The 24,197-nt window shown below is 37.5% G+C and overlaps 1 protein-coding gene across 3 annotated transcripts in view; it reads left to right on the top strand.

Moving 5' to 3' along the window:
* The first annotated feature begins 297 nt into the window (after positions 1-297).
* LOC132177027 (MADS-box protein SVP-like) overlaps positions 298-24,197 on the top strand; it is a 45,316-nt gene continuing 21,416 nt past the window's right edge. For all 3 annotated transcript variants that reach the window (XM_059589228.2, XM_088515342.1, XM_059589227.2), the window contains exons 1-2: positions 298-601; positions 968-1,176. In XM_059589228.2, coding sequence (XP_059445211.2) covers positions 995-1,176 — 182 coding nt within the window. In that variant the 5' untranslated portion in view covers positions 298-601; positions 968-994. The remainder of the gene's footprint in view (positions 602-967; positions 1,177-24,197) is intronic.

Here is a 24,197-nt window from a genome sequence, read left to right as displayed (position 1 = left end):
ATATATATAGTGACGGTTGTGGGTACATTACATGTCAAAATTTCTGTCCAGTGATGAAGTGTGTCAATTTGTACGGAAAGCGAACCTGACCATATAAAATAACCAGGAAAACCTCAAGTTCCGTTCCCAATTTATCACCTGGCTTCACCCAAAATGGAACCAAAATTTTTAAATAAATAAAGGAGAAAAAAAAGGTTTTATTCTGTCCATCTCATTCATTCTCTTTCTCTCTCCCTATCTTCAAAAAACTTTTCGTGGCAGAAAGCCATTAATGCCAGCCTTGTGTCTGGTTGTGTAAAAGATGTCAGCAGGCCTACAAAAAGTGACAATGAAGCTAGAAAAGTAGGGTTCATCAATTATTCTTCCTCTTCACCACAGTGCTTCTTCAAACTAGGGTTGGTTAGAGATTGTTGGCCTAATTTGGAAAATTGCTGCTCTTTTTCTGTTTTATGCAACACCCATCTTTCTTTTTTCCTTTGTTCTTACTCTACAATATTCCTGTCTCTCTCTCTCTCTCTCTCCATATTTTCCATTTATACAATGCGTAATCAGTAGAAGACTGGAGGAAGATCTGCTAAATTAATCGATTGTTGTCTGAAGGGTAGGTTCAATTTCAGCTTATGTTTCATATTTTTCCATATTTTTTTGGGGGGGAGAGAGCAAGTGCAGTTTGATTTTTCATTTTTTAAAAGAACTTTCTTCGTTCTATTATCCTCTCTCTTTCTGGTTTACTCTCTCACTTTAATTATTCTTTCTGATTTCCTACATGATTAACATTAAATTAGCTTCTCCCTTTCTGTATTTTTCATGCATAAGAGTTTAAATTTGCTCTCTCTGAGATACTTGGGTTGAAACTTTTGTTGAAGATAATTGTTTCTCTTTTCTACAAGCATAGTTTGTAAAGCGATTTACTCTTCCTAGAAATTACTAAGTTGGGACTGATAATTTTGATTGGTTTCATGTAAAGGGTCGGATCATTTTTCTTCTCTAAAAAATGACGAGGAGGAAAATCCAGATAGAAAAGATTGACAACACAACGACAAGGCAGGTGACTTTCTCTAAGAGGAGGAGGGGGCTGTTTAAGAAGGCTCTGGAGCTCTCAACTCTCTGTGATGCTGAAATTGCTCTCATTGTCTTCTCTTCTACTGGAAAGCTCTTTGACTACGCCAGCTCAAGGTTTCTCTCTCTTTCTACTTTGAGAAACATTTAGTTTTTCTACTTATAGTGTATGTATGTATGTATGTATACATTTTGATCGTTTTATTCATGCACTGTCCAATAGTTTTATCATTTCTTGATATCGTGGAGTCCTATCATTTCTTGAGAGGGAGGGAGAGAGAATGAAGATCCGAGTCAAACAACAAGACTGAGCAAACCTAAAGAGGGAGTGACTGAAAAAATGTACTAGGATACATCAAATAAAGAAACTTAAGTACTGCCGAGTCTTCTGCTTTCTGCAAACCACAGTTTTCAACTTTTAGAAGAAGAGAAGTTAATCTTACCATGAAGGGTTTAATGTGTCGCTGCTACCTATTTGCCTTTTCGATCACTCCAATCAAAGAGAAGTTGTCAGCATTTATAAAAGGACGTCTTCATAAAATATAGCACTAATTTAGGCGCATACTTCAGAAGACAAATTCTTACCATGAGGCCACAAACTTATAATTGTGTTGTCGTGTTCATCTCCTCAGTTTACACATGTCGTCCTACATTGTAATTACATTCTTCGATTCACTTGAAAACTCTTCCTTTCTAGCAATTAGTTATAGGTGCAATAATAGTGTTGAAAATTCTGATAAAACAACGATAAAAAAAAAAAAAAAAAAAAAAAAATTAACTTGTGATTGTTGCCACCTTTCTTGAATCCATCTTAATTCCCTCACTAGAGATCACAAAACCCAAAAACACCAGACTAGTTGTGCTAAACGGTTCAAGTTGTTAACATATATAGGCTCCATTTTGTTCTCTCGAAGCTTCTAAATGATTTGCTGAAAATGCAGCAAGTGTTGATCTATCCTATATGACCAGTCGACCGGTTCATTATGTAATCTTTCCTTGAGGGTTAAGTTAGAGAATAATAAAAAGTAAATCTCTATTTATTGTCTGCATTTATTTTTAGGCTAATATAGGATCATAGATCTCTAATTCAGAATCTTTCCTTACTAGAGTCCACCTAGTCTTAGATGTGATCAAGACCTAACTAGTCTCTTATGCAATCAATAGTCTATTGTTTTTTATTTAAAGGGAAACTATCAATAAGAAATATATGAGTTGATTATCATTTTAGAACACCGTTTAATGTGTTTTTAGAGGTTAAGGCTCTCTCGAAATAACCATTAGAGATCACGGCTCTCTCTCAATTACTAGTTGGTTCACATTAATTCATCTATCATATTCAATAAAAAGATCTGTCACTCAATGGAGACATTCAAAAGAGTCTCTCCAGGGGCTGCTTTCGAGCCCACCTCCGCATTGCATTCGGGCAAATCATACTTGCTCATTGATTGACTAACGCCCTCCTCCCGCCGCTTTTTCTATCCACAGCGGCTTCCACTGGGGTGTTCATTGCTCTAATATCAACACATATATGCCAAGAACCATCCCTTTTCATTACAAGGGTTGGAACAATAACCCCTTAGCAATAAACTCATCTACTTGCCTTTGAAACTCTTTTTGCTCCTAAGGATTCATTGTATGAGGTGCCTTGTTAAGAGGACTAGCACCAAGTATGAAATCAATGCTATGTTATTTCACGTGTAGAGCATCTTTAAATTCATGGCATAATGTATCGTATCCATGGTAAGAGGCAACTCACTTTTGTGCTCATTTCCCTGTAGAGAAATAAAGGCATAGGATAAGTAGACTCCACCAAGGCCTTTTCAACTTCGGCTTTTTACAACAAATTTTTTCCCTCTCCCTTTAGGTGGCTTGGGACAACTCTCCTTTGTATTAGGCCCTAAACCCACCTTCACTCTATCTTTCATAAAAGAATATGTATTTTTAAACACATCATGAATAACCTTTCTATCATATTGTTGGGGTTGACCAAGTAACAAATTCCATGTGTTCATAGGAATATAACACTTCAGCCGAACCAAGCATTGCTTAAGTACTTGTACCTCATTCAATTTTTTCACTATCTTTGTCACAACGTACAACTTTCTCTATTAACGATAACATCACATACTTTGCCATGAGATCATGTAAATGGCCTGCTCTCGAGCTCCTACAAACCATTAGAGATTCTCCTTGGCGTATGACTTCTTCTTTCCTACCTACTCATCAAATATTGGCTCACCTATGTGATTCTCTTCATCTACAATTTCCTCCACAAGAGAAATAATTATATGCTTACAACAATCCGAAGTGGTCTGACCAAATCCTTGGCATTTAAAATATCGATGATCAGTAGGAGAGTTAGTGCAATTAGAACCTAAAACCCAAATTTAGACCCCTAACAATGTGGATAACAATTTAATGCAGTTTATAATATCAATTTCAATTAAACAAACATTAATATCAAACCACAATTACAACTGAAAAAACCTAATACGACACCAAACGACACCTATTTTGAATGTATAGGTGTTTCACACAATTTATGCTGAAATAGATCTGACCTAACAATTAATAAACAACCAAAAATATATGTAACAATCAACAATAAACAACACAGATATTTTGGTTACGAAGAGGAAACCAATTAGAGAACTCTCTAATTGTAAAACCTCTCCGGGGCAGCCAAACCTAGGAAATCAACTAACTCAGTAAAAGAATAAAGGATTACAAGACGTTCACACTTACAAAACCTTTGCAATTGACACGATCTTGTATAAGACAAGCGACCCACTTGCCTTCTACCGCAGTAGCCCTTTCCAGAGACAGCTGGCACAATCCTTCTACGTGATCTCCCTTCACCGGAACTCCGATTGACTTCGCTTCAACAATCAACAAGTAAACACAAACGATCACTCTAAGAGAGAGAACAGACTCTACCCTCTTAGCACACAAAAGCGAATTCTAGATGCAGAAATTCGTGCCTCTCTCTTTCTATAGAGGTGTATTTATAATAGCCCCATCATCCCTAGACCTAGGAAAGAGTTTATATTCATTTAAAACTGTTACAGGTACGCGGCGTCCGGACGGGAACATGTGCTGTCCGGACGGGACAACAAAACACAGCCAGAAAGTGTTTTTAACACATGGCCGTCTGCAATCTCGTCCGGACGAGATTGCACACGAGCCATTCTGCCCAGCTTCGTAGTCTTTTCTTTATCGCCCGTTTTGACCCAATAAACATTGGAATTAGCTAAACCTTGTGAAACATGACTTTGTAGATCCTTGAGTTAGCTTTCCAACGCCCCAAAGATTGCTCGAATCAGAGGCTTGAAACTCAAGATATGACCTTTTTAGTAAAAGTCGTCCGGACAGGATTCAGACGAGACTGCAGACGAGGCTCTCGGGAATTCTTGTTTATCGAACTCATCTGGACGGGGTTCAGACGAGACTGCAGACGAGGCTCTCGGGAATTCCTATTTATCGAGCTCGTCCGGACGGGATTGCAAACGAGATTGCAGACGAGGCTCTCGAGGAAAATAGAATTCTTCGAGCATCCGAACGGCACTTCTTCTCGTCCGAACGGTAATTGAATGGATGATGAATCTTGGCACTTTTGGTCACCATTTTGCTTACCGAATTAAGCCAACAAGAACTTACAAACTCCCCCTTTGGCAATTCGGTGACAAAATCAATCGGACGAGTCACCATCATCTCCCCAATTTTTATACTCCCCCTTTTTGTCACAAATTGACAAAAGGTATCATGTTTCCTGAAACACTCAACACAAAAACATCAAGGCATATGTGGAACAGGAAAAACAATAATCAAACACTCATGATCACATATAGGAAAACGCATGAAGAAGACAACAAGATCATGAATAACAGAAACTCCCCTCAATATAAGACTTAATAATCAACAAGAAACTTAAAAAAAATTTCTCCCCCTCAAAAGTCAAATGAACACACATGATACACACATCAACAACTCATGTATTTTAGCAATGAATATCCCAAACATACTCCAAATATGCAAAATATACATGAGACTAGAAATGGCAAGAAACTTATTTTGTTTAACCTAAGCCAAGAAAAAATGATCCATTCAACCCATGCTTGTGTGTTGTGTGTGTAAGCCATTTAATGAGAGAAAAAATACCAGTTTACAAAAGAGGAGAAAGTTTCACCAACACGAAGTTTTGACAAGTAAATTCAATCAAAAGTCAAACCTTATCATACTAGGGCCTAGCCACTCTCATCCAATACAATCCTCTTTTGAAAAAATAGCACAAGTTTGACACAGTGAAATTAAATTCCATAAGGAGCATTTTTTTTTTTCACTATTTTGATTCTTTTTCTCTTTGAGAGAGTATCTTTAAATAATTGGTGCTTTATACAAAAGAAAGAATGCAGGAATTTTTAAGCCCTAGGTTCAACTAGCATATGGTCAATTTGAAAAAAAAATATGACTAGTCAAAAACACCTCATGTAGTTACCTATCATACCTCACTTTTTAAAAATTTCCTCAAATTAAGCTTAAGTGTGTGTAAGAATTAAGCATAGGTAAAATGTACCACATACGCTCAAGCTTTAGGTAACCACAAAAACAAGTCCATTGAAACAATTGTTTATCTCATGCATATTTAGAATATTCCAAGATGCAAGGAATTAAATCCATGAAAGCAACATGAGAAATTCATGGACTATCTGGGTACATAAGACAAAAAAGAGAAAAGAAAAAACAACCAAATTAAAATATTTTTGTCTTTTTGATTTTTTTTTTTTTTTTAAATGAACTCAAAACAGAACATGTTAAAAGAATCAAAACACAAACAACAAAAACAAACAACAACAAAAATTTAAACAAAACAAAACAAACACCCAACAAACTATGACACTAGGACACAAATATATATATATATATATATAAGCAAAGTCTGTCCTAGGCATGCAATGTGCCCACCTAAATTAGGTGAGTCCAATACCATTCCCCCTTAACGGGTGAACGGTATCAACTTTCTTAACCCAAACTTTCTTCATTTTGGGAACAGAAGTGCGACTCTTGTCCAAGTCATTTAACTGGGCGATAACACCCCTTAGCATGTTGAATAATTCCTCATGACTATCCCTAGAATGCAAATAGTCTCTTTTTGACTCATGATTATTCAACTGAAAACAATTAGGGCGAATATGCCCAATCTTACCACAGTGATGACATGTAGGAATGAACCTTTGAGAAGGTTGGTTCCTTGGCATATGAGCACGTCTCGGTGTAGAACGAGACACATAGGAATCAGTTAGAATTCCCTTACCTTTCTCACCTCTTGAAACTGGAGGATACATTTCCTTCTTCTTAGTCAAGGTTTCTTCTTTACAAACTGGTTTCACAAAAATTAACTTTGAAGGAGAAGAAACATTAGTAGAAGAAACAACAGATTTATCAAAGCCCAATCCAGTTCTATCAAATGAATGTTTCTGATTATGCAACATGTGATTTAGCTTTTCACTAGAGAATGTTTTCAGATGATTTCTTGATTCATTAAGCTCGTTCTCTAAGGATTTCACTTTGGCAATTAACATGTGATTTTCAGACATCAAAGTATTATGAATAGCATGTAAATCAGTTAAAGCAACAGAAAGTCAATCATTTTCAAGATTAACATCTTTGAGTTTCTGCAAGTGTTGCTTATTTAACTTCTTCAATTTAATGCATTCCATATACAGATCATTATAAGCATTTTGCAGATCACCCTCCTCTTCTGATTCATTATCACATATGCCATGTTCACTATCTAGAGAGTTAGACTCACTAGCCTCATGTTCACTATCATAAGAAATCCCAAAGGTTACATAATTAGCACAATTTTCAGCTTTTTCCTCATTGTCTGACTCATCACTTTGAGTCACATTAAAGGCCTTGCCTTTTGAATTTATCAAATTTCCACAATTAGCACGAATATGACCAATACCACCACATTCATGACACTTACGACCACAAGATAATTTATCTTTATGATTTTCATCATTTTTGCCTTCATAATTTTCTCTAATCTCATTACTAGGATTCACAAAATTTTTTCATTCCCTACTTCTAAAATTTCCATTATTTTTGAAAAATTTTCTTAACTTCCTAGCAATAATTGCTATTTCTTCATCGTCTCCAGAATCCTCATCAGAATGAACTACAGATTTACCTTTAGTAGCCTTGATCTTAAGAGCAAGATTTTTTGAGCTTTTGGGCTTAGGTAACATGAGTTCAAATGTCTGAAGAGAACCAACAAGTTCCTCTACTCTCATTGACTCTAGATCTTTGCTCTGTTGTATAGCAGTAATCTGAGGTATAAACCTCGCAGGTAGAGATCTTAAGATTTTCTTTATTATCTTAGCATCACTCATTTTCTTTCCAAGATTAATAGTAGAATTTCTAATAGTGCTAAGCTTAGAATAAAAATCATCAAATGTCTCTTCCTCTTCCATCCTAATCTCTTCAAATTGAGAAACTAACATCTGAATTTTTGAAGCTCTCACAATTTTAGTTCCTTCATGAGTAATTTCCAATGTTTCCCATGCTTCTTTAGCTATTACAGATCGAAAAATTCTTGAGAATTCTTCGATGGAGATAGATGTGAAGATGGCATTTAACGCTTTTTCATTCGCAGACGAAGCACTCTTTTCATCCTTTGAAAATTCGGCAATTGCCTTATCAGGATTAGTCCATCCAGATTCAACAATATGCCAAACATCAACAGATTTGAGATATGCTTTCATACGAATTTTCCAAAACGTATAATTGGATCCGTCAAAGACGGGAAGTGAGTTAGGTGCAACTGTGTGAGACATATTATGAGGAGTCTAGGATCACACTCAGGAAATTAATCCAAACAGAGTGAACCCGCTCTGATACCAATTGAAAAAACCTAATACGACACCAAATGACACCTATTTTGAATGTATAGGTGTTTCACACAATTTATGCGGAAATAGATCTGACCTAACAATTAATAAACAGCCAAAAATATATGTAACAATAAACAATAAACAATAAACAACACAGATATTTTGGTTACGAAGAGGAAACCAATTAGAGAACTCTCTAATTGTAAAACCTCTCCGGGGCAGCCAAACCCAGGAAATCAACTAACTCAGTAAAAGAATAAATGATTACAAGACGTTCACACTTACAAAACCTTTGCAATTGACACGATCTTGTATAAGACAAGCGACCCACTTGCCTTCTACCGCAGTAGCCCTTTCCAGAGACAGCTGGCACAATCCTTCTACGTGATCTCCCTTCACCGGAACTCCGATTGACTTCGCTTCAACAATCAACAAGTAAACACAAACGATCACTCTAAGAGAGAGAACAGACTCTACCCTCTTAGCACACAAAAGCGAATTCTAGATGCAGAAATTCGTGCCTCTCTCTTTCTATAGAGGTGTATTTATAATAGCCCCATCATCCCTAGACCTAGGAAAGAGTTTATATTCATTTAAAACTGTTACAGGTACGCGGCGTCCGGACGAGAACATGTGCCGTCCGGACGGGACAACAAAACACAGCCAGAAAGTGTTTTTAACACATGGCCGTCTGCAATCTCGTCCGGACGAGATTGCACACGAGCCATTCCGCCCAGCTTCGTAGTCTTCTCTTTATCGCCCATTTTGGCCTAGTAAACATTGGAATTAGCTAAACCTTGTGAAATATGACTTTGTATATCCTTGAGTTAGCTTTCCAACGCCGCAAAGATTGCTCCAATCAGAGGCTTGAAACTCAAGATATGACCTTTTTAGTAAAAGTCGTCCGGACAGGATTCAGACGAGACTGCAGACGAGGCTCTCGGGAATTCTTGTTTATCGAACTCGTCCGGACGGGGTTCAGACGAGACTGCAGACAAGGCTCTCGGGAATTCCTATTTATTGAGCTCGTCCGGACGGGATTGCAAACGAGATTGCAGACGAGGCTCTCGAGGAAAATAGAATTCTTCGAGCATCCGAACGGCACTTCTTCTCGTCCGAACTGTTATTGAATGGATGATGAATCTTGGCACTTTTGGTCACCATTTTGCTTACCGAATTAAGCCAACAAGAACTTACAACAACAATTATCAACAACATGATTTTTGTTGACGAAGAGAAAAACCTTAACGACTTAAGAAAAAACCTTTTTGTGGCAGTCAAACCTGGGATTCTACTATGAAGAATAATACAAGGACATGGATACTTACAATCCTTTGTAACGGTAAGGCTCCTAGCGCAGATGAGCTCCTCACTCACCTCCTTGGGTTCTCACTAGGCTCTAGATCCTCACTAGTCAAACTTATCATAGAATCTTTATCGACCCACCAATAGACTTCGTTAATGAATAAGCTTGCAGTAGCACTATGGTTTAATTCAAACTCCAAGAGCCATTAACATATGAACACGGCTTCATGGCACACACCTCAAGTTATCTTGTGTATCAACACATCAAGATACTTGGTAAGCCAAAAACTGTCTCTTCGCTACGTTTAGGTTCTCTAAAAAATTGTGCTGTCAGAGATATAGAAAGATTGAGTAAAACTGGTGTTTTAAAGAACAAAATCGTGTTTTGCGTTGTGGCATCTGGCCATGTAAAAATCATGTCCGGAGAGTAGTCCACATGCTAGGGAACACGCTGTCTCAGGTTTTCCTTATGTCTGAACATGTGTCCTCCATGTCTGAACATGATTGCTAGTGATGCTGACTAACCTGGTCATGTCTGCAGGTATGTCCGGATAGCTTAGGGAACATTTAGTTGTTGGGAGCTCCTCATGTGCTGGGCAACCCCATATATGGATGTGACTCAAGCTAAGCTTGTGTCCCAACCACAATTCTGTAGGTATCTTGGAAACAGACTTAGATGGAACCATATTCAGCAAGTATGCTACTGTTTTTAAAGCATATCCCCAAAAAGAAACATGTAGAGTAACAATATGCATCATAGCTCTTACAATTTCTAAGAGTGTTTTGTTCCTTCTTTCTATTGTACCATTTAGTTGAGGAGTACAAAGTGCAGTCAACTGTGATATAATCCTAACTTTTCATAAATGGTCTTTGAAGTCCTAGAGGAAGTATTCTTCACCTCTATCAGATCGAATGGCTTTAATATGTTTATCTAATTGTTTTTCGGCTTCAACCCCAAACTCTTTGAATCTTTCAAAGGTTTTAGATTTCTGATGCATTAGGTAAACATAACCATACCTTGAGTAATCATTAGTCAACATGATGAACTACTGATAACATCCTCGTGCTTGGACACTTATGGGACCACATACATCAGTGTGTACTAATTCTAACAAATCCTTGGCTCTATGCCCTTCTGCAGAGAATGACCTTTCGTAGTTTTACCTTCAATACATGATTCACAGGCTGGGTAATCCTCGAAGTTCAACTGGCCCAGAAGCTCGTCATTAATCCGTCTTTGAATCTTCTTTGAGTTAATGTGACCAAGATGTAAGTGCTAAAGATAAAGATATGCTTCATTAGTTGAATGAACTTTCTTTTTTAATGGTAAAGTATCGTTAGTACTAGAACAAAATTGTTAATAGAATATAAATTAGGAGGAATAATATACAAACCATCATTATACTAGAACAAATAAATAAATTATCCTTTTGTATTATTGCGGTTTCACTCAAAATAGAGGTATAACCGCATTTACCCCAAAAAATCACAAAAATTAAATTTCTGCGTATATTGGGTACATAGAGACAAATTAATAATATTAAAACTCTTGAATTGAAATAAATTTTAGCAATTCCAATGGAGTAGACCGGAACCCTTGTCCTATCTCCAAGTGTCAAGCACATCTCTCCTTCATTCAGTTGCCCGGTTAGCTGTAACCCCAGCAATGAATTGCAGACATGATTAGTTGATCCTGAAGTCACTCACCGGGAATTTGTTGGATTCACAACTAAACTTGTTTCAACCAAGAAAGAAGATTCATTACCTTGACTTGTAGAAGCAAAACACTTGGTTCAATCTTTCTTCCAATGCCTTGGCTTATCACCGTGGTAACATTTTCCAATATGTTTGCTTTCTGTTCATTTCTCGGCTTTCTTAAACCTTTTGGCAAGAACTTTGCCCACTTGTTTAATCGGCTTCGTCTTAAAACCTTTCAGCTTAGAAGTAGAAGCCCAAGCAATGTTAAGTGGAGCCTTGGTCTTGAGGATTTTTTCGCTACGATAAACTCATTCATTAGTTCAACCAATGTGTAATCAATTTTACTCATTGACACATTCAACCTGAACTAATTGAATGAATTAGGGAGAGACTGTAGAGCAATGTCTACTTGAGATTCTCTATCAGTCTCAGCACCCAGAACCTCCAGTGTATTAAGCATGACTATCAAGGCCAGACAATGTTTTCTTATTAGAATTCCTTCAGCCATCTTTATATTTAACAAAGATCTCATTGTTTCTTCTTTTGCTTCAAGATTTTGCTCTACAAACATTTCTTTCAAGATGGCCATCATGTTAGAAGCGTGATCCACATTTTGAAGTCGATGTTGGATCACATTTGATATAGAGGCCAAAACTATCACTTTCCATCTCATTGGATTTCTCCCAACGATCATGTCATGCTTTCTGATCCTCAGATGCATTAGCTGCTGCGTCATTTGGAAAAGCCTTGGTCAGCACATATTTGTGCCCCTTAGTTGTGAGCACAATGTCCAAATTACATTTTCAATCCACGTAATTAGGACCTGTCATCTTATTTTGATTTAAATTAGTTGAGAAAGGGCTAAACGAAGACATTCTTGTTCTGAAAGTTTTTTAAATTTGAGCATACATCAAACATATATATTTAACAGATATACATCAGACATATATATAAAAGAAGGACTTCTAGGGTTGGATGCCTAGGGCATGTAAAACCCTAGCTTCCACGTCCTTAGTAGTTGAGGCATAGGGCTAGCAATTAGTTCACTGGCCCATGCGTCCACTGCATGTCCCTTGGGCTTGGATTTTATTACTAGCCAAATTTCCCTCTTATGAATTCTTCTACACTATTTCTCTCTAGCCCATGTTATAATAAAGTAAAACAAGCAGCCGAAATAAGAACGGTATATTGGTTAAATTACATTAGCTTGGTGAGAGACCTAAATAGAAGAATAAAACTAGCTTTTGATAGTCTCGACTTACCTAAGTCACTATTAATTACAATTGAATCTAGAAAAAAATTTAATTGCACTTTAGTTTATATATTTGATTAAAACAATTAATCCCTTAGATTATTTAATATTGACTTTTGATTCCTCCATGAAATCTTATGTAGCAGAATTAAGGACAAAGATACTGCCACTTAATTCTCTACCTCTTTATCCTTGAGTCACTAATTTTATTATTATTCCCATACTTGTGAAAGCCTTATCACATGTACATTATTTTGGCTTGCCCAACCAAAATACCCTGGCAAGGCACTTGGAATAATTCAATCCATAAAATTTATCTCAATGGTAAATTTATTATCATTTCAAAGAAAATGACATTGATTTCTTCTTGAAAAAATCTTTCTTACCCAACACAACGGGAATATTGACTCTAGTAAAGGTCTTATCCATAGATGTACCTAAGTAACCTCCATTTCACATATGAGTACACAATTCTTTAAGGATTTGGAATCAACATTATAAGTAGCCTTTAGGAGTTATTGTCTTACGTATTGATAGCATTTTGTGAAAAGACAACTTCTGTGTCTGTCGGTGCATAAAACCTACACATTAACCTGAAGCCTCTAGCTTCTCTTGATCAAGGTAGATCATTAAGATTCGATATGTATAGTTATACCAAAACATGAAACATATAAATCCATCCCATCATCCAAAATAGATACACCAAATTGAATGACATAACATAATAATAAAACATTTAATCATGATAGATACATTATACATGATAAAATATCCTAACATTAAATTCTACAATAATTGATCCCCCAAAATTCTCCCCTTTTTGTCACCAAATCACAAAGACAAAAGCCTCTGCAAACCAAAATGATCAAGTGATGTCAAAATCATCAAATGTATCATTTAAGATAACATCTCAAAATGTATAAAAAACAACACTCGTAAATTGTGTGTGTGCGCGTGCACACACTCGTGTGTGTGTGTGTCTTGATCCAACACATTGCGAATGGTCTTTACACCTGACTTGATATGATCAACAATAGTCTGCAAATGGTCCAATTTCTTCATATTTTCTAGCACATTCCCATGATTAACAACAACTTTGGACATCTTTGTTTGATGTTGAGCTATTGTAGTGAACGACTTCATAATGTCTGGAAGGAGATATCTAATGACGAGGAAGAAGCACCATGTTCTCAAGCAACTTCTAGAGTAGGCACAACTGTAGTTGGCAATCAATGTTGATGAGCATCTGACTTTTGGACTATTGCCATGGCCTTCCCAAACCTTCCAAGAGGAACATTCATATTCTCACTAGCTAGGATGTTCTGTAGACGTGCTTTGAGGATCTTTGAGATAAGACCTCCAAATGGTAGGGAAATAGCATTTTCTTGATGACATGGGTACAAAAGCAAAAAGAAACCCCCGCCCAAATGCATAGACTAGTTTCCCCTATCAAAACCCATTTCATTATTCCTATTGATGAGCCAAATGTTTTGCAACACAATCTTGGCTAAAAAATGCTCAGGAGTTCTCAAATTAAAAATAGGCAGCTGCTTTTTAGACTCATACCACTGTAAACCTGTGCTAGGGTTAAAACTAGCATCATCTCGACCTTGGTAGGATGCTGAGAAGTGGTTGGATATGGAAACACATGGTTTTGGCTAATTAGATTGGGGTTGACCTAAAGAGTGCTGCCTATAACGTGGCCTTAAATAAGGTAGGATAATTGAAACTCATTGAACTGATGTTCGCATAGAAGTCGTGAACAAGCATGATGTAGGCTAAGTGATGTAGATCGGTAAGCCTTGTCTGCAACCTTGTCTGCAGCAGGTCCGGACGAGCTTGAACCCGAGAGCCTCATCTAAAGTCCTCGTTCGGGGACCATCCGGACACCTATGTTATTTTTCGTGTTTTTTACATTTATATCTACAGCCATCTGGATGGGCTTAAGTTCTGTCCAGACAGGCGCCATAGAGTTTTAAATCAAGTTAGTTTCATACTTTTACTAAGTTTAGGGTTTTGAGACCTATAAATACATACTTTACAGACCCTAGAATGCAGTTGTTGTTTATGATAGAGTTTTGTTCAATAAGAAGCCTCAGAGTTGAGCATTCTTCTATTTTTCCTTCAAAACCTAGAGAGTATCTAGCGTTTTAGAGAAGATTTCTTAGATCCTTTGACAGTATCAAGATCTAGAAATACCTATCCATTCTTTATTGCTATTATACTCTGTAGCCCACTAAGTCACATTCATCACTAAGTTAGGCTCATAGAGACTTGGTCACTGACATTCTTGAAAGATGGTCATAACAGTTTACCCCCCAAAGTTGACAGCGTTTTTCAATTCGAACACCAAAGTTTCAATTTTTGCAATCCACCCCCCCAAAGTTCCAATTTTTTGCAATTTGACCAATTGTATCCAAAATTTCCCATATTGCCCCTAATTTTTATTTTTTTATTTTTTATAAAAAAAATATTAAAAAAAATATTCAAGGTGGCCGTAGCCATCCCTTTGGCCATCTGGCCATTTTTCACCCCCATTTTTTTTCATAAAAAAATAAAAAAAAAAATAAAAATTAGGGGCAATATGGGAATTTTGGAATAATATTGTTCGAATTGAAAAAAATTGAAACTTTGTGGGGGGTGGATTGCAAAAATTGAAACTTTGGTGTTCGAATTGAAAAATGTTGTCAACTTTAAGGAGGTAAACTGTAATTTTCCCTAAAAGCAAATTGAGGCCCTTCAAAATCGTCAAGCTTGACTTCACACTCAACCACAAGTGAGGGTTTACAAATCTTCTGACTCATGGCTTTCATCTCCTCTCGAGTTCTTTTCTTGGTATTCGACATATCATGCAACAAAAAGGCAAACAATCAAAAGACACCTAGCATAAATATCAATCACCAAAACAAAGATGATGCACAACCAAAACTCATGCTTGTGTGTGACCATCTACCAACTCACCCTAAGTGAGACACTCCTCACAATCACTCAAACTCCCTAAACCTAAAAGAATCAATGAGTATGATGTTTAATGCATGATCAAATTAATATGTAAGCACACAATCACAAATATTTCAAAACTACCAAAACCATCGTTTTAGGGTATTTTGAAAATCAAAATCAAACGTTCATGCCATCTTAATGCATACAATCACAAGGATTTCAAAACAATCAAAAACAATAAATTTAATGCTATTTTGAAAACCTATGCAAATTCATACATTTACACAATGCAATCAAGGAAAAGCATGTTATAACAAGAAAATTATCCTCAATATACATTCTTTAGATATTAGTCAACCAATTATCACTCACAAATCAGGAAAGATGCATGAATAATAAACAATTGCAACCCAGTCTGAAACCTAGGTTTTGAACTGTAGATAAAAAGCAACAAAAGCAAAAACATGTTTGAGCTATGAAAACTTACAACAATTCGGATTGGAGATTTGATTGATGAATTGATGCTACAAATACTCCCAAATCTCCCACATAACACCGAGTGCAAGAGAGAATGAGAGTTCAAAAACTAGAAATGAGGGAAAATGAATGATTTTCGGGTTTTAAAACTCAAGTCTAAATCTCCCGCAGGGCAAGTCCGAACATGATATCAACGTGTCTGGACATGGTCAAAGAAGCGTGGTTCTTATCATGTAGCCAGGTTTAGACATAGCAATAAGTTGTTCGGGCATAAATGTCAAGAGAACAAATTCTCCCTCAAATTACCAAAACAAGAAATTCACTCTTCATGAGTGCAATACTCCATCAAACAGCACAATAATATGTCACATCATAAAAACAATTGCGATTAATGAATGTTAAGCATACAGAATTTTCAACACATGTAAAATTGACTTGACATTTCACACACTTGATGGACACAAAACAAATGACACAAAATTTCATGATATGATCAATTGGTTCATGAATTGTGTGTGTGTGCGCAAAATCCCAAAAACAAGTGTGAGACCATAACTTGATGTGGAGGTAGGCTATATCAACAAACACCTTATGAGTAAGTTGACATGCAAATCAAATAAAATGTCAAAACTTATCATACTATGGCCTAGACACCCTCATCCAAACACTCCCTCTAAAACTCAGAATTAGCTAAATCATGTCTGTTAGTGACCGTATGCTTTTGCAATGAATTGGTCACTAACTGTTTCTATAAGGACAACCAAAGAACATTACACATATTCATTCATTGTTTTTTCCATTTTGGAAATGTCTCTTAAACAAAGATGCATAAGTCTAAAGGCTGGGGTGCATAGGATGTAGAGGTTTTTAGGTTATAGGTTCAACTAGCTAGTGGGTCAATTTGACTGATAAGCTAGTCAACCTCCCTTACATGGTTTCTTACCAAATGCATACCGATGTTGTCAAACGTAAGAAAATGGAATCCAAAGTGTGCAAAAGAAAATCCATGATTGATATGACATATCAATCATACAATAAGAATGCACACAATCCATCAGGATCATCGAATTCTCATGTTAAAAGTACACAACCAAAAATGTGTGATCACCACTCATAAAAGAAAATTGATCTTTTGATGAATCAATCTCTTGTGCTAGTGACAAGTAGCACCAAAAAAAAAAAAATCCTTCTTTTCTTTCTATTCCTTTCAATATATATATATATACACACAAAGCAAAAAGAGAAACATGCAACATGATGCAAGCACACAAATAAGGAAAGATTCATGCAAAACATCCAAAAACAAATAAAATGCACAAAAGCAAATAAAAATGCATGATCTAGGATCCAGATGAGAATGCATGAAACCACAATCCTAATATAATAAGCGACACCTACACTAGGTTGGTCTCTTGCCTCTCCCCTTTATAGGGTGAGTAGCAACCCCTCCTAAGTATGTTCCGATTTTCACTGGGAACACCTTGTGAAAGCTCAAGCTTGTCTAACCTAAACACAACATCCTAAATCATCAAGACAAGCTCAACTAGGTCAGTCTTAGGTGGGGGACTTTCTCTCTTAGGTTGGCTAGACCTAAGTTGGTAACAATGAGGTCAAATGTGACCCATTTTACCATAGTGATAACACTTAGGGATAGAGCTTTGTGGAAGTTGTCTCCTAGGAAGGTTAACACCCTCAACCTTGAACTTCAAGGGAATTCTATCTCTCTTCCCTTGGCCTACACTCTTAAGTCCTTCAGACTATAAAACACCATTCCCCCTTATCCAAATTTCTAGAACTAGGATCCTCAACAACAATATCGAGCACAAACAAAATCTTCCCTTGAGTACCTAGTGTGTCTTGAGAATATAAGGCGTCACTGTCAAAACCAAGGCCATGTGTATCTCCATATGGTTTTTGAAAACTCAATAAGTTATCTAGTTTAACACAAAACTCATGTTGCACATCATACTAAGAAGCAACTAATTAATCAATTTGATCCACTAAGTCAAAGTTGTCAATATTCAAGGAATCATAAGCAGAATTTAATACATGCAACTATTCAACCAAAGATTTCCTTTCAAGATTCAAATCAGCCAATTGTTTAAGCAAAGATTTGTTTATCTTTTTAAGTTTAGCAAATTCTTTAAACACTTGGTTATAAGCCTTTTATAGATCAATCTACTAATCAGAATCAGCTTGTGATTCACCATCACAAAGTCTCATAAAGAATGGGAGGCTCAGCCTCACTAGGACCACTTAGATCATTCACCAAATTGATGAAATTCATATAGCTCACGTTCATTGATGGATTAAGGGCTTTACCCTTTGCATTCAAGAAATTAGGATTAGCGGTCCTAACATGCCCGAAGCTCGAGCATTCGAAGCATTGAACGCTCATGTCCTTCCTACACTTCTCTCTTACCTTAGGTCGCTCATAGGAAATCACCCTTGGTATCATTCGATTGAAGGTTCTTGGAACCCTTGTTGAATTTTTAGAAACCTCTTGAATTTCTTGGCCAACAAAGTTGCGGACTCTTTATAAGATGAATCCTCATTGGAGAACTCAACTACCTTCTTCTTTGAGGATATCAAAGTCAACTACCTAAAATGACTGTTGATGCTAAGACTTGAGATGATTACCACCAAGCTACGAAATAAATCCCTCAAAGAAAAATTAACAACCTCTGTATGGCCGTTAGTTTGTGGATAAAAAGTACTATTAAGATCAAGCTTGGTATTAGACAAACACAATAAACACCTCCATAAATGGTTGAGAAAGCTAGTATCTCAGTTAGTAATGATGGACAATGGCAAGCCATGAAGATGGTAGGCTTCTCGAAAGTCCAACTAAGTAACATTAACTACATCAAAGGTCTTCTTGCAAGCTATGAAATGAGCCATCTTCTAGAAGTGATCCACCACAACAAAGATAGAATCATTACCCTTTTGTGTTCTCGGCAACCCCAAAACAAATTTCATGCTCACATTAGTTAAAGGCTAACCAGGAATATTAAGCGGAATGTACAATTCCTCATTAGTGGCAGTACCTTTAAACACTAGACAAATCCAACGCCGCTTGCGAAATATGGCAACCTCCTTCCTCATTCTAAGCCAACAATACTAATCCAACATAAGTTTTAGATTCTTGTCATATTCCACATTGCCTTCATTGTGTAGCTATGAGTAATCTTCAGGCAAAGACTACCCTTTGGAACACACGATTGATTTCTCTTGAACATAAAATCATCATGCATGAAATAATTGTCTTATTGTTTTTGTTGCCTAGTCACTCACAATAAGACCAAAATATGGGTCAATATATAAATAATCTCTGAAGAAATCAAACCCCAGTACCTTGGTTCACATAGTAACCAATAAAGATGTCTTTCTGCTGAGCACATCCACCACTTTGTTCAAGGCACTAGAATTGTGCTAGATAACAAAGGAAAACTAATGAATTTATGTTGCCCAAAGTGCATGTCGAGATGGGAGTTCATCTTAACTATTACTTAAATAAGCCATCGGTGTGCCACCTTCACTTAAAACAACCCCAATTCCAATCTTGGGTGCATTATAATATAACTCAAACAATCGAGAAAAATCTTGCAAGTCAAATACAAAAGCATTATTCAACTTGTCCTTAAGGGTTTTACAAACCACAATTTAGACCACAAACACGCAACAAAATAATAATACACAACAATGTGTTGGGAGATTAATACCTTTGGAGACTCCTTTTGTAAGCCCATAATATAGCATGTTGAGACATCACACAACCCAAAAGCTTAAGCTCATGGGTTCGGGCCCAAAAATGCTATATTAACCACTCACACTTCATACATATTTCCAATGTGGGGTTCTATTAATTTTTCACTCACACATATACTCAACAATCTCCCCTTTATGTGTGAGTCCATCAACACATTGGGTCAACTCTCCCTCGTTTATGAGCCTTTTTACATTTTCTTTGAACAAGTGGCTCATATTCTACTACTGACCCATTGGGTGTAATTAGTTTATGTGGGTCTGGGGACAAATAAGTTGTGGGGGGTATTTTGAAGTTTTCCAAAACACTTATAATTATGGTTTTCCTATAAATATGTTATGTTGTTACCCTAAATCATTGAATAGTAAAATATAGCCGCACTCTCTCTTGTGGACGTAGGCACATTCCCGATCCACATAAATCTGTGTCTCGACTCTCTCTTGATCTCTCTCCTTTCGATTCCATATTATTCATCATTGTTGTGCACAGTAACAACAATTGGTATGAAAGCCTAATTCTACAATGGCTGGGATTGGCACATCTTCTATGAAATTCGACGTGATGAAGTTTGATGAAACTAGTAATTTCGGGTTATGGTATAAATGTGTTAAGGATTTGTTGGTGCAACAAAGGATGGTGAAGGCGTTATATGGGAAATAACCAGAAGGGATGGCGGACATAGATTGGAAGGAACTTGAGGCTAAGACGGTGGCTACTATTTGGCTTTGTTTAGAAAATGACGTGATGTATCATGTCATGGACGAAAAATCTCCGGTGGCAGTTTGGTTGAAACTGAAAAATTCGGTATAAGTCAAAGTCGTTGATGAACAAACTCTATCTAAAGCAGCGGTTTTACAGCTTGAAGATGGCGGAGGGCTCGGATCTGAGCCAACACATCTACGTGCTCAATCAGGTAATCGGCGATTTGAAGAGGGTAGATGTGAAGTTCGAAGACGAAGACAAAATGTTGATGCTATTGAATTCACTCCCAACTTCTCTTAAGTATGAGAATTTGTTTACAACTCTGACATGAGGGAAAGAGACCTTGGAGTTAGAAGACATTACAGGAGCCCTGTTGGCTTTTCAACAGAGGAGAAAAATCAATGATGAAAGTTCTCAAGGAGAAGGGCTAGTGGTAAAGGGTAACTAAGAACGTGGAAGAAATAGTAATAAGGGTGGTTCGAATGGCAATAATTCTCTGTCAAAGTCAATTGCTATAAGTATGGGAGGAAAGGGCATATAAAGAGGGATTGTCTAGACTGGAAGAAGAATAAGGATGATGAGAACGAAGGTTTCTCATGGTTTGCGAATGTAGTCGAGGAAAATTCAAATGATGCTGATGGTGATATGCTTTATATTGCATCAAATTTAGAGCATCTTGTGGATTCTTGGATTTTGGACTCAGCATGTTCGTTTCATGTGACATCCAACAGAGATTGGTTTGACAACTACAGGTTAGTTAATTCTGGTATAGTTACTATGGGTAATGGTGCGCATTGCAAAATTACTGACATTGGCAATATTAGAATTAAAATGTTTGATGGTGCGGTTAGAACATTATGTGATGTTAGACATGTACCAAATGTGGAAAAGAATCTGATTTCATTAGGCACCTTAGATTCAAATGATTATGGTTATAAGACTAAAGGTGGAGTAATGAAGGTGACTAAGGGTGCAATGGTAGTGATGAAGGGGCATAAAAGTATAAAGAATATCTATAGACCGTTGGGAAGTACAGTTGTAGGTGGAGTCGCCTCTGTGAAGTCTGATTCTAATTGTACTGTTTTATGGCATATGTGATTGGGCCATATGAGTGAGCGGGGCATGTTGGAGCTTCATAAGAGAAATTTGTTGAAGGGTGTTAAAACATGCAAGCTTGATTTCTGTAAGTTCTGTGTTCTGAAAAAGTAAAATAGGGTGCAATTCAAGACAACCACACACAAGACAGGGTATTCTGGATTTTGTTCATTTTAATGTTTGGGGACCACTGAGGACAGCATCACGGGGCGAACATATGTATTTCGTGATCTTTATTGATGATTTTTCTAGAAAGGTTTGGGTGTACTTCATGCAGCACAAATAAAAGACGTTTGCCAAGTTCAATTTGTGGAAAGCTGAAGTGGAGAACCAGATTGGGAAGAAGGTTAAATGCCTTAGGATAGATAATGGAACTGAGTACACAAAAGACAAGTCCAGAGATTTTTGTGAGCAACATGGTGTAAAGAGACATTTTACAGTACATGAGACACCACAACAAAATGGTGTGGCGGAAAGGAGTAACAAGTCTATTGCAGAGAGAGCACGATGTCTCAGGTTGAATGCTGAACTTGTAAAGATTTTCTGGACAGATGCAGTGAGTATGACATGCTACTTGATCAATAGGTCACCGAGGGTAGCACTAGATGGGAAGGTTGCAGAGGAGGTGTGGACAGGTAATGAGGTAAATTACTCTGGCTTGAGAGTATTTGGTTGTCCAGCCTATGTGCACATACCTAGCGAAGAATGATCGAAGCTTAATCCAAAGTCTAGACAGTGTATCTTTCTTGCATATAGGAAAGGGGTTAAGGGTTACAAGTTTTGGGTTCTGAAGGCAAACAAGGTGGTGACTAGTAGAGACGTGGTATTTGATGAAAATTCCATGTTGAAGAGTACTCAGGGTAAAAAGCAGCAGGTGCCAAAAAGCAGTAGCGGTGATAAGCAGGTGGTGCAGGTGGAGTTAGAGACTCATGTGCAGGAGAACACTTCTCAGGGTACAGAGGCTTCTACTTCAGGAGTTAAGGAGCATCATACTATAGCCACAGATAGGCCTAGACACACTATCAGGCCACCAACCAGGTACAGTTTTGAAGACATGGTTTCTTATACTCTTGTGATCAGAAGCGGGGATCCTACTACTTTTCAAGAGGATGTCAATAGCCAAGAGAAGAGTAGATGGGTGGATGCTATGGCAGAAGAGATGGAATCTCTGTATAAAAACCAGACGTGGGATTTGGTGGAGCTTCTAGAGAGGAAGAGGGCGATAAGGTGTAAATAGGTGTTCAAGAAAAATGGGGGAAAAGTACAAGCTTTGCATAGTAGCAAAGGGTTATTCACAGTAGAAAGGGGTTGATTATGAGAAAATATTTTTCCCATTGGTCAGACATACTTCCATCAGAGCGGTATTGGCGTTGGTAGCTCATTATGACATGACATTTGAGCAAATGGATGTGAAGACAACTTTTCACCATGGTGAGTTGGAGGAGCAAATTTACGTGGAGCAGCCAGAAGGGTTCAGTCAACCTGGACAGGAGCACTTAGTCTGTAAATTGAAGAAGTCACTTTATGGGCTGAAGCAGTCTCTAAGCCGGTGGTATAAGCGGTTTGACTCCTAAATGATTAGAATTGGCTACAGAAGATATGAGTATGACTGTTGTGTGTATGTGGCAGCCTTGATGATGACTCATTTATTTTTCTGTTACTGTACGTGGATGATATGCTTAATGCAACTAAGAGTATCGTGGAGGTCAACAAATTGAAAGTTTTGTTGAGTAGAGAATTTTAGATAAAGGATTTGGGTGCAGCCAAGAAGATTCTTGGAATGGAGATTTGCAGGGACAGGGATGCCAAGAGATTGTGGCTATTCAGGCCGGCTATGTGATGGTGATGTTGGAGAGGTTTAGCATGGAGAATACGAAACCGGTGAGTACACATTTGGTGAATCATTTCCGTTTGTCTACCTCACAGTGTCCAAAGACAGTTGAAGAAACTGAAGACATGTCTAAGGTCCCAAATGCTAGTGCAGTGGGGTGTCTGATGTATGCTATGGTATGTACTAGGCCAGATTTGGCCAATGCAGTCAGTATGGTGAGCAAGTACATGGCGAATCTAGGGAGACAGCACTGGAATGTAGTCAAATGGATTTTTAGATACTTGAAAGGTACTACAGAGTATGGCATCACTTTTGTCAGACGGAAAAGTGATTTGTCAGTCGTCGGATATGTAGATGCATATTATGCAGGAGATTTGGATGACAAGAGGTCGATGACAGGTTATGTGTTCACTCTTGTAGGAGGACCCATATGTTGGAGGTCTATGATCCAGTCCACGGTTGCGATATCCATGACTGAGGCAGAGTACATGGCAACAGCTGACGCTGCAAAGGAAGCTTTGTGGCTTATAGGGTTGGTCAGGGAGCTAGGTATTCAACAAGGTGGAAATCTGTTGTATTGTGACAGTCAGAGTGCCATTTACTTGGCAAAGAACCAGGTGTATCATGCAAGAACCAAGCACATTGATGTGAGGTTTCACAAGATTAGAGAATTGGTTGCTACAGGTGAATTGTTACTTGAAAAGATTCACACTTCTGAGAATGCAGCAGACATGTTGACGAAGCCTTTTACCGCAGACAAGTTCAAGCATTACTTGGACTTGACAAATGTCTCTAGGTGCTAGAAAGGAGAGGAGAGAAGGCGGCATCCCCAAACCTATTAGTTCTAGGTGGAGGCCCAATACTTGATTATCTTCAAAGAGGTGAATACTCGCCAATGTGGAGATTGTTGGAACAAGTGGCTCATATTATACTACTGGCCTATTTGGTGTAATTAGTTTATGTGGGCCTGTGGACAAATAAGTTATTGAGGGTATTTTGGAGTTTTCCAAAACACTTATAATTAGGGTTTTCCTATAAATATGTTATGTTGTAACACTAAATCATTGAATAGTAAAATATAGCCACACTCTCTCCTGTGGACGTAGGCATATTGCCGAACCACATAAATCTGTGTCTTGACACTTTCTTGATCTCTCTCATTTCGATTCCATA

Source organism: Corylus avellana, chromosome 4 (assembly GCF_965113065.1).
Source record: "Corylus avellana chromosome 4, dhCorAvel1.hap1.2, whole genome shotgun sequence".
NCBI lineage: Eukaryota > Viridiplantae > Streptophyta > Magnoliopsida > Fagales > Betulaceae > Corylus > Corylus avellana.
The sequence above is the reverse complement of the archived record's forward strand: the minus strand, read 5'-3'. Positions and strand labels throughout refer to the sequence as shown.